The 16,449-nt window shown below is 43.5% G+C and overlaps 1 protein-coding gene across 1 annotated transcript in view; it reads left to right on the top strand.

The window, feature by feature from the left end:
- Positions 1–16,449, top strand: part of RtcB (RtcB RNA ligase) — a 144,139-nt gene that overhangs the window by 13,172 nt on the left and 114,518 nt on the right. Inside the window, exon 2 of the mRNA XM_080277926.1 lies at positions 828–942. Within this exon, the coding sequence (XP_080134052.1) occupies positions 847–942 (96 nt within the window). The 5' untranslated portion in view covers positions 828–846. The remainder of the gene's footprint in view (positions 1–827; positions 943–16,449) is intronic.

Raw genomic sequence — 16,449 nt, 5'->3', positions numbered from 1 at the left:
TTTTCCATTAACCATCCAGATCTTTATATTAGCCATCAGGTGTTCAGTTTTTATATTAGTATCAGCAGTATTTGTTATCTTCACATTAAGTTGAGTGTCATCAGCATGAAAGTGATTGGCAGCATTGCATGCATCAGTTACACAGGACATATTGCTGGTATACATTGTGAAAAGAATGAAACTTAATATTGATCCCTGAGGAATGCCATACACCAAGGGGACAGAGTCAGAGGTTGTCTGGTTCACTGCCACATGCTGGGATCGCCCTGATAAGAACGACCTGAGGGGCTTAAGGGCGTTACAGTGAATGGACATTGGGTATTAATACTGAAGTGGTAACATGTGGAGTAGTGTAACAAGTAGGAGGACTGCTGGGCCTCAGGGAATGGGCTGTCAAGTCTGTGCCCTGAGTCAGACTGCTGCTGCAGCCACCTTTATAATTTTACTCTTCTGACACAGTCTCATACTTCATTTGTTTTATAGAAGGCAGCTTAGAGTGAAGAGTAGAAGGCCAGATATATTCTTTCCCTTTCCTTTGATTGATATAAGGCTTTTGTGTCATCCATCATCTACCACTTGCAGGGAGTCTTGTTCCTCCTACTGTCCTAGAGCTTAGGCAGGAGAATGGAGATTGTACCAGGCACTTTTTTTTCTCTTATGCTGTATGTGTCCTTATTAATATCAAAAGCCAGTACTCTGAATTTTCCAAGCCTATGTGAATGTGGGATTGTGAGTAAGGTAGCTGATACATTTAGGAAAATAGAATCCAGTCAGTGTTCTTTTTTATTTTGAACAATGTGGATTGCCTATTGAATATCTATTTACAGAAAGTGTAATATTGCGGTGATGGTTGTGCGACAGTACAATGAGGAACTCAAGTTCTTGGAGCGCCTGTCTCCCAGCTGCTGGCGCATCAAGAAGGGATTCCAGCCCAACATGAATGTAAGTCATGGGGTTATGATTCAGTGAGTCATCAACATGACTTATTTGCATGATATACCCATTACTGTACTGTATCTATCTGTCTCTCTGTAGCCAGATGCCATAATCCTGTAAGGAGTGGCCATTTGACTTCATGCTAGTTGTTTTATGGGGAGGGGCATTAACCCTCTGCCAAACCATTCATTGACATGTAGGGAACACATATGCTTGGTGATATGGTTGCCACCCAGTGTTGTAAATGGTTTCCTGGTTTACAGGAAATCATTAGGCTTTTGACTCAGTGGAAATCTACATGAAAAGGAAACAAGAGTAATAAAAAGTGACAGGAGAGATGGGAGAGATAGGAAGAGAGGAGGGCAGACACAGAAAAAGAATGATAAAGGCAAAGGATGACGTAGGCAACACTACATCAAGTAAGTGGATGATGGTCACTGCCACCTACCACCACTGTTACTATATATAGTAGCTAAAACAACTATCTGTGCAGAAGGAGGCTGATGTCCTCCAAAACTTTACGTGACAGGTGATATCTTGGGAGGGTTGGTATGCATGGTCATACCCAGCACCCTTTAATCCCCATCACAGGTGGTGTGTTGTTATTTGATGTAACAGAATTAGTTATTAACTTTACAGTATATGATTACTTAATCTAACAGTATCGGCAAACAGTTGTTACCATTCCCATTATATCAGTTAAATAGTAATGTTCACACACATGGGCTGGAGATGAAATGCCTGTGAGTCACATTGACACTTAATCCCATGTAGTAAATGAATCATGTGACTGAGTTTGTTCTTCATGAACCTGTCTATCTATCAGTCTATAGCCAGATGCCTTGATTATGTAAGGGGTGACCACAGACAAATCGCCTCCATGTCATCCCATCCCCTGCCATTTCGATGCCCTCACTCAAACTCACACACTCCTCTCATATACCTCTCTGCTTCATCCCTCCATCTTATCCTCGGTCTCCCTTCCCTGCACCTCACTCACATAGGCTACACTCTTCTCGTTAGTTTCTCGCTCTTCATGCTCTCCACATGGCCAAAACCACCCCCATGTATTTCTCCTAATGCTTTCTGTCACATCCACATCCACATCCACACCACAATGCTCCTTCACGTCCTCATTTGTTGGTCTGTCTCTCCATCCGCATGCTCCATTCAGATAACTAATTTCCACTGCTGTCACTCTTGGTATGTGTCTTTCCGGCGAGGTCCAAGCTTCACTTCCATATGAAGTCTGTTCAGAATACAACAGACCTTAGGCTTCAAAAAATGTAAATAGCTAACCTGTTGAGCTAGGACACTAATACCCCTGGATGTATGCCCGTTCTGACGACGCACGTAGCCCAGCAATCTTTCCACTGCCTGAAACATTTTTCAAAGTCAGTTTTCGGTATCTCCAGCAGGTGCTCGTCACATTCATCACGATCTCTTCTGTCGTCTCAGATCGGGAACCCTTCAGCGGAGTTTTGAGCTTGGGGAATAACCAAAAGTCGCATGGAGCCGTGTCTGGTGAGTAGGGAGCCTGCCGGACCTGTGGGATGTTGTGCTTGGCTAAAAATTCCTGAATCAGTTGAGAAGACTAGGCAGGGGCATTGTCGTGGCGCAGCTTCAGACTTGCCGCGTTCCAAAGGTGTGGTCTCTTACGCCAGATGACGTGGAGGTAGGAATGTTTGTTGGCAGTCTGACCTTCCATTGTGTATTCATGAAGCACAATACCATGGTAGTCAAAAAAACTGTCAACATGCATTTGACCTTGCTGTGAACCTGCCGTGCTTTTTTTGGCCAAGGTGATCCAGTGTGCTTCCACTGGGATGACTGTGCTTTGGTTTCTGGGTCGTACCCATACACCCAAGCCTCATCTTCAGCGATAACAGTCTTCAGAAAATCTGGATTGCGATTTGCACACACCAGCATGACTTCGGCAGCGTTCATCCAAGAGAAGAGATCATGACGAATAGATGAAGCACATACAGGAGGCACTGACAACTGACTTTGAAAAATGTTTCAGGCAGTGGAAAGAACACTGGGCTACGTGTCTCAAGTCAGAAGAGGCTTTCTTTGAGGGGGATTAGTGTCCTAGCTCAACAGGTGAGCAACTTATTTTTTTTAGAACCTAATGTTGGATACTTCTAAACAGACCTTGTATGTTAAAGTTGGTATCAAAATACTATCATGCAGTGACTTCTTTCCTTCCATGCTTACTTTCCTATTTCTTATCACTGCTTTTAGAAAACCAGCAACCTTTATTCATTGATGTACCCTTTCCAGTATTTCATTCTCTGAACCTCTATCCTTACTCGTCACACAGCTCAAGTACTGTACTTAAATGCACTCATATATTCCATTTCATCATCATCCAGCCTCACTGTGCACTCAGTGACTTAATATCTTTTGAAGACCGTAACTTTACTCTTTCCTACATTCACCATTAGATTTCACATCTTGCTCATTCTCTCAGACTCGTTCACCTAACCTTGTAGTTTCCTTTCGTCTTCATTTAACAATACAGTGTCATCTGCAAACAACAACAGAACAGGGGGTTTCCTAATGCTGCCCTCTCTCATAAGGAACATGCGAACATCCACTGCCTTACCTTATGTCGTTCATAACCCCATCCATATACAGATTGAACAGCCATCAAGACAACACATCCCTATTTAAAACCCACATTCAGATAGAAAAATTCACCCAGTTCACCATCCACACACACTGCAGCCTTCATACATACATACTCTTCACGGCATTCAGTAGCTTCCCATTTACTCCATGTATTCATGATATTTTCCACATTCCTCGTCAATCCTCTCTACCATTTGCTTTCCCCAAATCCACGTAGGATGTGTACAACTTCTTTCCCCTCTCTAGGAACTTTTCCACCAAAGACCTTAGGATGAATATCTAATCTACAGAACCTCTTTCTTTTTTTCTAAAACCTCCCTGTTCTTCTCCAACTAATTCCTCTGTTATTTCCCTACCTCTGTCAATAAGTATCCTGCCATGTACACTCATGGTCACTAATTTCTGCACAGGGATGCCCCCTTCGTACCCCTATATACCCAGGGAAGACGGGAGAGGGGATGAAATGAGCGCCACCCACCTCAACCCCAGCTTCCAACCCTATCCCATACACTTATCCCTCCCAACCCTCCACTTGTCATTTGTAACTGGCAGTTACATCTCAAGCTGACTTCATACTTTACACTCATAGTCACACTACTAATACACAAACAAAACACTTGGATATGTAAAAAGTATATATTATAACTATAAACATGCTGCAGCAAGAAGTTAATGCATTGTAACACTGGCAGTAAAACAAAAATGTTAAATCCTGCCATCCCATGCCTCCTGTGTTGGGTGCTTGCATGCGTGTGTGTCTGTCCCTGCGTGTTTAGGTGTGTCTCTGTCTGTGTTTTTCGGTGTGTGTGTGTGTGTGTGTGTGTGTGTGTGTGTGTGTGTGTGTGTGTGTGTGTGTGTGTTAAGCATTGCACCCAACATGTGAGGCCTGAGATGGCTGTTGTTATTGTTTTTGTTTTACTGTCAATGCCATAATGCATTAATTTCTTGCTGCAGCCTGTTGTCACTTACATTATATACTTTTTACATATCCTAGTGCTCTTAACAAGAGTGTTAAGCATGAAATCAGCTTGAGATGTAGCTGCCAGTCAAGAATGACGAGTGGGGTGGGGGGTTGGGTATGGGTTTGGGGGAGAGTTGGGAGCTGGGGTAGTGGCGGATAGACCTCGTTTCGTCCCCCCTCCCCTCTTCCCTAGGTATACAGGGGCAGGAAGGGGGCACCCCTGGGCAGAAATTAGTGATTGTGAGTGTACTTTTGCTATTACACTAAGAAGACAAATGCCCCTGTGATCGCCACACACTTCTTTTTCCCCTTTTACTTCGTCATCATCATCATCATCATCCGGACCTCCTTCCCACCCTAGGACAGAGTGAGGAGTAGTAATGTCCAGACAGCCCAAGCTTGCCCAATCCAATGGGTCAAGCTTCCGTTCATTCATCATTCAAGCCTCTGGAGTCCTGGCTCTTTCTGATACACCAAACCTTTCATCACATTCTGTAGCTTCACATAAACGTATCAGACAGAATCAATCCGAATGCTGTCACGTTAAAAAGGGTGCCAAATCCCTGATCATGCACTTCGTCATCATCATCATCATCATACGGACCTCCTTCCCACCCTAGGATAGAGTGAGAAGTAGTAATGTCCAGACAGCCCAAGCTTGCCCAATCCAATGGGTCAAGCTTCCGTTCATTCATCATTCAAGCCTCTGGAGTCCTGGCTCTTTCTGATACACCAAACCTTTCATCACATTCTGTAGCTTCACATAAACGTATCCGACAGAATCAATCCGAATGCTGTCACGTTAAAAAGGGTGCCAAATCCCTGATCATGCACTTCTCCTCACAACATTCATCCAGCCAGCTCGATCTCTTGTCAGTCCCCTAGCCTCACTGACTTCCATATTTTTCTTCCTCACACCATATCCCTCCACCTTCTCCTTGGCCTACCTCGCCTCCTCCCTCCTTCAGATTCATTCAGAAGTACCTTTTTCACCACTCTGTTGTTATCCATTCTCTCCATATGACCATACCATCTCGGGACACTCTCTTCGATTCTGGTGTCCACAGACTTCCTCACTCCACATCTTTCATGAATCACTTTATTTCATATCCTATCCACTCTCTGTACTCCTCATACGTTCCTCAGCAGTCCCATTTCCACTGCTTTCACTCCTGACTTTTCATTTTCATGCCACACCATAGTCACATTCATATGTTAAAGTTGGCACTAACACTCCTTCATGTATGCCTTGCAAAGCTGCAACACCCGAGCCTCTGTTTCTTATGAGGGCCTTCATAGCATTAGCCACTTTCCTTCCTTGTGTCACTCTGCTTTCCACTTCTTTTTCACATTGTCCTCTCTTTTCTATCACTATACCTAGGTATACTGTACCTAGGTATTTGAACCCTCTCACCAGTTCCAGTCTCTCTTCATTCACTGGAACATCACACTCGGAGTCAGCTTCTCTCTCGATTTTTTTTTTTTTTTTTATAGCGAGGAAGAAGGAACCAAAGGCCATGGCCCGCAGTAACAGTTCCCTCCAAGAGAAAAACAAAATACAATAGAGAGCCAAATTCAAGATCCGATCATTTTGAGATGCCTGGACACACTGCGTTTGAAAGACTGGAGATCATAGGCAGCAGGAAATACAGATAGAGGGAGACAGTTCCAGAGCTGACCTGTTGCATAAATGAAAGACTGGGAGTAACGGTTAACTCTTGCATTAGAGAGTTGGACAGAAAAGGGATGAGAGTTTGCTGCCAGACGGGTGCTACGCGCCCGTCGTAGAGGTGGAGGAATGCAAGCAGACAGTTCAGAGGAGCAGTGACCATTAAAGTAGCGATAGAAAAGAGATAAAGATGCAACAGTGCGGCGAAGAGACAGAGGTTGAAGGGAGTCAGTAAGAGGAGGAGAGTTAATGAGACGAAAAGCCTTTGACTCCACCCTATTGAGAAGGGCTGTATGTGGGGAGCCTCCCCACACATGAGAGTTGTACTCCACACAGGGGCGGATAAAACCTCTGTATAGAGTCAACAATTGTGCAGGGGTAAAGAAAGAGCGGAGTCGGCTTAGCACACCCAATCTCTTGGAAGCAGATTTTACAAGAGATGTAATATGGTCTTTCCAAGATAAGTCCCGAGTAAATGACACCCCAAGTATGTTCAAGGATGATGCAGGATTAAGCTGAATATTATTAAACATTAATGGGTATACCTGTGGAAGATTTTGTCGGGTTGATAGGTGTAAGAACTGAGTCTTAGATGCATTAAAGACAACCATATTATTTTTACCCCAGTCAGCGATACGAGCCAAGTCAGACATTAGGTGTGCCATAGTCTCATCCCCTGTTTCTTGAAGTAACTGTTGAGATGGGCGTTGCGGGAACCGAATGGAAAGGTGAAGGGTGGAGTCATCAGCGTATGAGTGGATAGGGTTAGATGTACAGTTTAGAAGATCATTGATGAATAAAAGGAAGAGAGTTGGTGATAGGACAGAGCCCTGAGGAACACCACTGTTGATAGATCTAGGAGAAGAACGATGGCCGTCTACAACAGCGGCTATAGAACGACCAGAAAGGAAGCTAGCGATGAAGGCACAGATAGAAGGATAGAAACCGTAGGAGGGCAGTTTGGAAATTAAAGATTTATGCCAGACTCGATCGAAAGCCTTTGAGATGTCAAGTGCAATGGCAAAGCTTTCGCCAAAGTCCCGAAAGGAGGATGACCAGGAGTCTGAAAGGTAGGTGAGAAGATCGCCAGTGGAGCGTCCCTGACGGAACCCATACTGACGATCGGAAAGAAGGTTGTGATAGGAAAGATGCCTTAAAATTTTTCTATTAAGAATTGACTCGAAAACTTTTGAAATACAGGACGTTAAAGCAATTGGACGATAGTTGGAGGGTTGGGAGTGGTCACCCTTCTTTGGGACTGGCTGAATGAGAGCAAACTTCCAGCAAGAAGGAAAGGTACAAGTTGACAGACAAAGGCGAAAGAGTTTGCCTAGGCAGGGTGTAAGCACAGAAGCACAGTTCTTGAGAACAACAGGAGGGACCCCATCAGGCCCATATGCCTTGTTAGTACTGAGGCCAGTGATGGCAGAAAATACATCAACTGAAGAAATTTTAATGTCAGCCATGAGGAAGTCAGAGGGGAGAAGTGATGGAGGAACAGCACCGGAATCGTCTAAGGTGGAATTGGAGGAGAAAGTCTGTGCGAAGAGATCTGCTATATCAGTAGAAGAAATAGCTACAGAACCATCAGAGTAGAAAAGAGGAGGGAAGGATGATGAGGTAAAGTTGTTAGAAAGATTTTTGGCAAGGTGCCAGAAGGAGCGGGAAGAATTCGAGTTGGAGAGTTGAGAGCATTTAGTATGGATGAAATTATTTTTTGTAGAGCGAAGAACAGACTTAGCACGATTCCGGGCAGAAATGTAAAGATGATGTGATTCAGGGGTGGGTTGGCTCCGGTACTTTTTGTAGGCCTTCTCCTTGTTGCGGACAGCATTAGAACAAGCGTGATTAAACCAAGGCTTTCTTGCGTTAGTCAGAGGATATGAGAAAGGAATGTATGCTTCCATGCCCGAGAGAATAACCTCCGTAATGCGCAAGGCACACTCAGATGGCTCACGGCCATGGAAGCAATAATTATTCCAGGGAAAATCAAAGAAGTACTGCCTGAGGGCCTCCCAGTTCGCGGTTCCAAAATGCCACAGACGACGTTTCCCTGGAGGGTCCACAGGCCGTACCGGAGTGATAGGACAGGTTAAGGTAATAAGGTTGTGATCGGAGGAGCCCAACGGAGAGGAAAGATTAACAGAGTAAGCAGAAGGATTAGTTGTGAGGAAGAGGTCAAGTATGTTGGAGCTCTCTCCAAGGCGGTCAGGGATACGGGTAGGGTGCTGTACAAGCTGCTCTAGGTCATTAAGGATAGAAAAGATGTAGGCTTGTTCACCAGGTGGATCCGTGAAAGGAGAGGAGAGCCAAAGGTGGTGGTGAACATTGAAATCTCCAAGAATGGAGATTTCAGAGAAAGGAGAAATGGACAGAATGTGTTCCATCGTAGAAGTAAGATAGTCGAAGAATTTTTGATAGTCAGTAGAATTAGGGGATAAGTAAACAGCACAGATATATTTAGTCAGAGAGTGACAGGAAAGCCGAAGCCAGAGTGTGGAGAATTCAGAAGAATCAAGGTCAGGAACACGAGAGCAAGATAAGTCGTTGCGTATGTATACACAACAGCCACCTTTGGCTTTGAAATGAGTATAGAGAAAGTAGGAGGATACAGAAAAGGGTTTGCTGTCGGTTGCCTCAGACAGCTGAGTCTCCGTCAGAAAAAGAAGGTGAGGTTTAGAGGAGGAGAGGTGGTGCTCAACAGAGCGAAAGTTAGATGAAAGGCCGCGAATGTTGCAGAAATGAAGAAGAAAAGAGTCAGACAGTGGTTCCAGGCACCTCGAGTCGTCACCGGGAGAGGGGCAGATGGCGGGGGCATTTATGGTCCCCCCCCCCTGGGGACTCCGAGGCTTGATTAGTAGACGCCATTTTTGTTGATTTTTGAATAGGAAGTGTAGTGTGTACTGTGCATGTAGTTTGGTGAAGATAGTTAGAGAAATTTGTACTGGAGAGCATGCTGGCCTACTCTCTGTGTAACTGAGACACAGAGACCATCACTTTACTCATTTCTACATTTACTCTCAAGGCACGATGCCCACAGACATCAACAAAACTCTGCACTAGTCTACGAAGTTCTCGTCTGGTATTTGCAAGTAGCACTATATTGTCAGCATACAGCAAATTTGAGGTATTCCATCCCTCACCATTCATTACCAACGCCATCCCACTCTCCATTGTTCATATTTGTACTTCTGTCTTCACCCCATCGATATAAATATTGAACAGCCATGGGGACATCACACAGCCTTGTTGCCTGCCCACATTGATCGTGAACCCTTTACTTAGATGTCCATTTACCCTTACACATGCCTTCCTACCATCATAAAAACTCTTGATGGCACCTAGCAGCTTGCCATGTACACTGTACATGTGCAAAACCATCCACAGTCCTTCTCTGTCTACTTTGTCATATGCTTTTTCCAGATCCATAAATGCCATAAACACCCAATAGTCCTTCCTTTGTACAGGAGAATAATTATACCTGACATCCCATCTTGCGGAACTCTACCCTCCTCCCAGGCTAATCAGCACATCTTCCATATCCATTCTAATACTATCTTTCCCCCATGCTTCAACATTTCACCACACACTCCATCAATTCCTGGGGCTTTCCCAATTTTAACTTTCTTCATTGCTTCCACTACTTCTGTGCTACTGAGCCCTTTCTCCTTTCTCATCTTCCTCCTCCTCCCAGTCATTCCCTATCCACATATACAGTAATCCCTTCAATAACCGATGTAATATAGCTAAAGGCATGCCCGGAAATTGGGTTTGTCCAGGAATTGGGAAGATGTCTCCTGGACAGGTACTTATGGACCCTAACCCAGTCTAACTTGGAAAACCACCTACATAACTCCTTACTGGACATGCATAGCACCTATTTAAGACCCTTTTCTGACAAATAAGGGGCAGAAACCATGAAATAAATGAAAAGGAGCCAGAGAATGAGGAATTAGAAGTGAGTATGGAAAATATTTAGCTGTGCACAGGGTACTTACAACACATCCATGGCCGTTACGAAGATTAACCCACCTCCTCTAAGGCTCTGGCAGTGGTGAAAATGCTCTAAAAGCATGTACAGTAATCCAGTGTTGTGCTGCACTTAATCCTTTGCACTGTAATTTAACTGTTTAACACTGCACATTCTGTTCTTACTTGCGCCACGCCAGTTTGCAATCTGCACTTAACCCCTTAACCGCGGGGCGTCACTTTCGTGACGCTTGGGAGCAAGGGATCATACCGCGGGGCGTCGCTTTTGTGATTCTGTGTTATTTTGAATTCACCCGGGCTTCCAAGTGGGGGCTTGTATCATCTATCAGTACTGCCAATGTCCAACACTAGTCAGCACTCCTAATCTCATCTGTACTCCCATCCATTGTTGACAATTTAGCCATTTCTCCCCGTTCTTGACTCCCCTCCCTACCCCCCCTCCATTACCCTATCCTCTCGCCTGCCTGGCCGTGCTACGCTAAGTAAATCTTCCCTGGAATTTTTCACTGATTTCATCCATTGAAATAAGCCCTATGTCCTATTCTTATACCAAATAATATATACAAGAAAGAAATAAGGTAAGTGAGAGTGCCATACACCTGGAATTGGCTAATTATCACCTGACAACACCTCACGTGCACTCGTTCGCTAATTTTCGCTGTTTTTTTCCCCCTTGAAATATGCCGTATAATCTATTTTCGTAATAAATATACATGTAAGGAGGGAAGGGAGAAGCCTAAGTGATATTTACATTCACCTGGAACTACCTAATTTATAATGTATTGTCTAGATTTCCTGCCAATCATATCAGTGCTAGACAAAGCTGTTTCAAGATATAACATTGGTAGCTCTGAATATATATCTCCTAAGTAGGCCTCTAATCTATTTTCGTAATAAATATACATGTAAGGAGGGAAGGGAGAAGCCTAAGTGATATTTACATTCACCTCTGATGGTTCTGTAGCTATTTCTTCTACTGATAAAGCAGATCTCTTCGCACAGACTTTCTCCTCCAATTCTACCTTAGACGATTCCGGTGCTGTTCCTCCATCACTTCTCCCCTCTGACTTCCTCATGGCTGACATTAAAATTTCTTCAGTTGATGTATTTTCTGCCATCACTGGCCTCAGTACTAACAAGGCATATGGGCCTGATGGGGTCCCTCCTGTTGTTCTCAAGAACTGTGCTTCTGTGCTTACACCCTGCCTAGGCAAACTCTTTCGCCTTTGTCTGTCAACTTGTACCTTTCCTTCTTGCTGGAAGTTTGCTCTCATTCAGCCAGTCCCAAAGAAGGGTGACCACTCCCAACCCTCCAACTATCGTCCAATTGCTTTAACGTCCTGTATTTCAAAAGTTTTCGAGTCAATTCTTAATAGAAAAATTTTAAGGCATCTTTCCTATCACAACCTTCTTTCCGATCGTCAGTATGGGTTCCGTCAGGGACGCTCCACTGGCGATCTTCTCACCTACCTTTCAGACTCCTGGTCATCCTCCTTTCGGGACTTTGGCGAAAGCTTTGCCATTGCACTTGACATCTCAAAGGCTTTCGATCGAGTCTGGCATAAATCTTTAATTTCCAAACTGCCCTCCTACGGTTTCTATCCTTCTATCTGTGCCTTCATCGCTAGCTTCCTTTCTGGTCGTTCTATAGCCGCTGTTGTAGACGGCCATCGTTCTTCTCCTAGATCTATCAACAGTGGTGTTCCTCAGGGCTCTGTCCTATCACCAACTCTCTTCCTTTTATTCATCAATGATCTTCTAAGCTGTACATCTAACCCTATCCACTCATACGCTGACGACTCCACCCTTCACCTTTCCATTCGGTTCCCGCAACGCCCATCTCAACAGTTACTTCAACAAGCAAGGGATGAGGCTGTGGCACGCCTAATGTCTGATTTGGCTCGTATCTCTGACTGGGGTAAAAATAATATGGTTGTCTTTAATGCATCTAAGACTCAGTTCTTACACCTATCAACCCGACAAAATCTTCCACAGGTATACCCACTAATGTTTAATAATATTCAGCTTAATCCTGCATCATCCTTGAACGTGCTTGGGGTTTCATTTACTCGGGACTTATCTTGGAAATATCATATTATTGTACATCTCTTGTAAAATCTGCTTCCAAGAGATTGGGTGTGCTAAGCCGACTCCGCACTTTCTTCACCCCTGCACAATTGTTGACTCTATACAGGGGTTTTATCCGCCCCTGTGTGGAATACAACTCTCATGTGTGGGGAGGCTCCCCACATACAGCTCTTCTCAATAGGGTGGAGGCAAAGGCTTTTCGTCTCATTAACTCTCCTCCTCTTACTGACTCCCTTCAACCTCTGTCTCTTTGCCGCACTGTTGCATCTTTATCGCTTTTCTATCGCTACTTTAATGGTCACTGCTCCTCTGAACTCTCTGCTTGCATTCCTCCACCTCTACGACGGGCGCGTAGCACCCGTCTGGCAGCAAACTCTCATCCTTTTTCTGTCCAACTCTCTAATGCAAGAGTTAACCGTTACTCCCAGTCTTTCATTTATGCAACAGGTCAGCTCTGGAACTGTCTCCCTCTGTCTGTATTTCCTGCTGCCTATGATCTCCAGTCTTTCAAACGCAGTGTGTCCAGGCATCTCAAAATGATCAGATCTTGAATTTGGCTCTCTATTGTATTTTGTTTTTCTCTTGGAGGGAACTGTTACTGCGGGCTCATGGCCTTTGGTTCCTTCTTCCTCGCATAAAAAAAAAAAAAACCTGGAACTACCAAATTTATAATGTATTGTCTAGATTTCCTGCCAATCATATCAGTGCTAGACTTAGCTGTTTCAAGAAGTAATATTGGAAACTCTGAATAACCCCTAGCAGGCCTCCACGCTGGTCCTCTGTTATCAGTTCACTCTCATCTTCCGAAGTGAGAGTACGTATATTTCTTCTTGCTGACTTCAAGGCCTTTTTTCACCCCCATGCAAATGGCCCTGTGACCTTTACTCCCTACTAAACCTCGTGTGGAAAGAGTTAAAGGGCTGACAATTGATAAAAGAGTGACTACGATCTTTCTATTGAGTAAAACAGTGCAAGTGGAATTGTAAATAATGTGTAAACAGCAAGTGAAAGTAATGAATGTAAATATACGTGAACAATGGAAAATAGTTTTATAAGTTATTTCAAGTGACAGTGCACAACACAGTGTAAATAAAATAGAAATGTAAATAACGTAAATAAAATAGAGAACGTAAATAGAAATGTAAATGAGTAGTATTATAAGAATACGAGTATATACCCTAGGAGTAATGAAAGTGAAAGTTTCACTCTAGCATGTCTGAATGCTATGAGTTATGAGAGTGAAGATGAAAGTGACATTCACTCTCAATGCCAGTATACAGGACGAGAAAGTGAATGCTACGTATTTTACTGAAAGAAATTGAATCCCTACAGTGACAGTAAACTAATACTACTGAAGGAAACTTATGGATAAAGGCTGTAGATATATATAAGTGTTATATAGTAATAGAAATATAAAGTGTAAGGGGTTTTATGAATAATAAATGACAGACTACCAAGAGCGAACTAGTGCCAGTGCGACGATCAGACGCGCTCGTAATTTCCATTGCTTTCACAGTGTTTTTTTTTTTAGTATGGATCCCAAACTACTTGAAAATTGTAGAATAGTGTTTATAGTGTTTGTATCTGGCTGTGGTAATCATATTACGGGTTGTCGGGAAGTGTAAAGTGGAGACTTCGTTACCCTACTTCAGAGGTCTCCACAAGTCCTACGGTAACGGACGAAGGCTCAACAATCATTCCAGGAGAAAGCTGAAGGTATGTGCCATAAGCATATGTAATTTTATTATTCTAGGACTAATAACTGATTTTTGGCAAATATTTTTTGAGAGTCTGTCGGAGCCCAAATAACCCTGCGGCACACGCAAGTCATTGGTAAACAAGCCCGCGGTGTAGGGGTTAATCCATTGCAGTTTGAATTCTAATTTGTTAACACTGGACAACACTGTAAGTTTCCATGCGGTCTAGTGGTGAGGTACTGCAGTTTATTCACTGTTTATTCACAAAAATGAGCACGTATGGCAACCATTGTGACAAGCGTCTAGTCATGACAGTAGTTAGGCGGAAACTGGGGAGGGGAGGAGGCAGGGGGCCTCTCCACAACGCGCAAAAACACAGCTGTTTGGTGCTGTGCGCCAAGTTCAAAGTATGATTGAAAAAAATGTCGGATTTTTTTTTTTTGGGGGGGGGAGGGGGGGGAAGGCCTGGGCCCAGAATGTCCGGGAATTGGGGTGTCTGGGAATTTGGCTTCCAGGTATTACAGGGATTACTGTACTCTCATCACTTTCATTGTCTGTGTTTTGCAATTTCCTAAAATCTGCTCACATTTTCTCCCTCTTCCATGATCAATCTATGATTCTTGTTTTCACTCCCCTACCACCTTCTTGATCAACTGGTCCAACTTTTTACCTCCTTCCAAAACATTTTTTTTTTTTTTTTTTTTTTTTTTTTTACATTCTCTCCACATTACACTCAGATTCCATCCAAATTCCCTATCCACTCTGTTCTTAATCTCTCTTACTAATCTTTTCACCATTCTCTTCCCCTCTTACACATAACTCATTATTCCGTCTCTCAACTTCTTCCATGCCTCTGCTTCCCATCCATTTACTATATGGTTTCTTTTGTACTACAGCTTGTCTCACCTCTTCATTCCACCGTACTGTTCCTTGCATCCCAGTTCATCTTCTCTTCACCCCACACACCACCACACATAATGCACAGATTTCTTAGATTTCTTCAGTGAATATCTTACACATACCTTCCACCTTCATCTGCTGCAAATCATATTTACCCAGTTGCTCCTCCACTTCCCTCTTATATTCTGCCTTTTTTTTTTCATCCTCTTGCAGCCTTTTTACCCTCCTTGCATGGACAATTTCCTCCTGCCCTGCTCTCATTCTATTCATTCATTGCATTTGTACCTTGACTTTCACCACCACCAGGTGGTGGTCAGAAAGTCCACTCCCCCAAACTCTGTATACTCTTGCATCCACCAGACACCCTCTCATCCTCTTGTACACACACACAAATACACAGGTCGCTGACAGAGATGGAGCTCTTCCTGGATCGTGGGGAAATAATCTCAGTGGCGAAAAGGAGACCAGCCTATTGTAATTACATGAATGAGTGCACGAGTGGTGGTTCCGTCGGACAATATTAAAAAAAATGCAGGCTTCGGTCATGAAGAGTTCAAGATACTGTGGAAATAGTTTCCATATGGTTGCATCATGGCAGAGAGAGACAGTGCTTTGTTTACAACTGGTGAAGGGGAATTTGAGGGCTTCTCCGAAGATGATGTGGGAATTGAAAGTACTAAGCTGAATCAAACAAGAGTAGCAGGAGTAGAGAAAACAACAGAGAGGAATGTCCAGGAGTTAAAAAAGGTATGGGCAGTAATTAGAGAGTTCCAGGAATGCACCTTAAGCGGGAGAGAGAGATTGAAATTCTACTGAATAGACTGGAAAAATTTGCACACTCAATGATGAACGAGAAAGAGAAGTCACAGAATTAAAAGTGAGTAATGAATCTCCCTCGTATGAAACAAAACAGCTCAAGAGGGAGAATAAGAGGTTGGAAGAAGAAAGGGGCAGGGTGAAAACTGAACTAGATGAATATGAATCCAAATCAAGGATGCAAGATGAGCACATTAAGGAAATCAAGGAGCAACATAAAGGATGGAAGAAAATTCAGGAGGAAGGAAACGTAAATTTGAAAGAGATCATAGAACAGCAAAGCAAGGAAAAGGTGGAGAAGGAAGTGGTTAGGGTACTGAGAAGTAGAGAATCTTTAGTCAGGGATGTAGCAGATAAGAAAAAATGTGTAATAATTTCAGGAGTAAAAGGAAAACTTATGACAGATCAGAAAGAGAAAGAGAAGAACTTTGTAAGGTTAAGGAAATGATATCAGTAGTTATGTTGGGTAGCAACGAAGCTCGAGAAGAGATTGAAGAAATGTTTAGGTTAGGTGCTGGGAGGGGGTTGGTGATAGCCAATACCCTCTTCAGGCATAAAATGATCCACAGGTATACATGGCGAGTGATGAGAAGGGTGGGTGGTGAACTGAATGAAAGGAAGGTAGTGATTGATTATGTGTGTGTGGATGAAAGGATGCGAAGATGTGTAATGGATGCAAGAGCTTATAGAGGTTGGGGGAGTGGACTTTCTGACCACTACTTGGTGGTGCCAGAATTAGGATCCAAGTAAGATGGAGA

Source organism: Coenobita brevimanus, chromosome 71, assembly GCF_032717465.1.
Source record: "Coenobita brevimanus isolate Jiangsu-jjx chromosome 71, ASM3271746v2, whole genome shotgun sequence".
Taxonomy (NCBI): domain Eukaryota; kingdom Metazoa; phylum Arthropoda; class Malacostraca; order Decapoda; family Coenobitidae; genus Coenobita; species Coenobita brevimanus.
The sequence above is the reverse complement of the archived record's forward strand: the minus strand, read 5'-3'. Positions and strand labels throughout refer to the sequence as shown.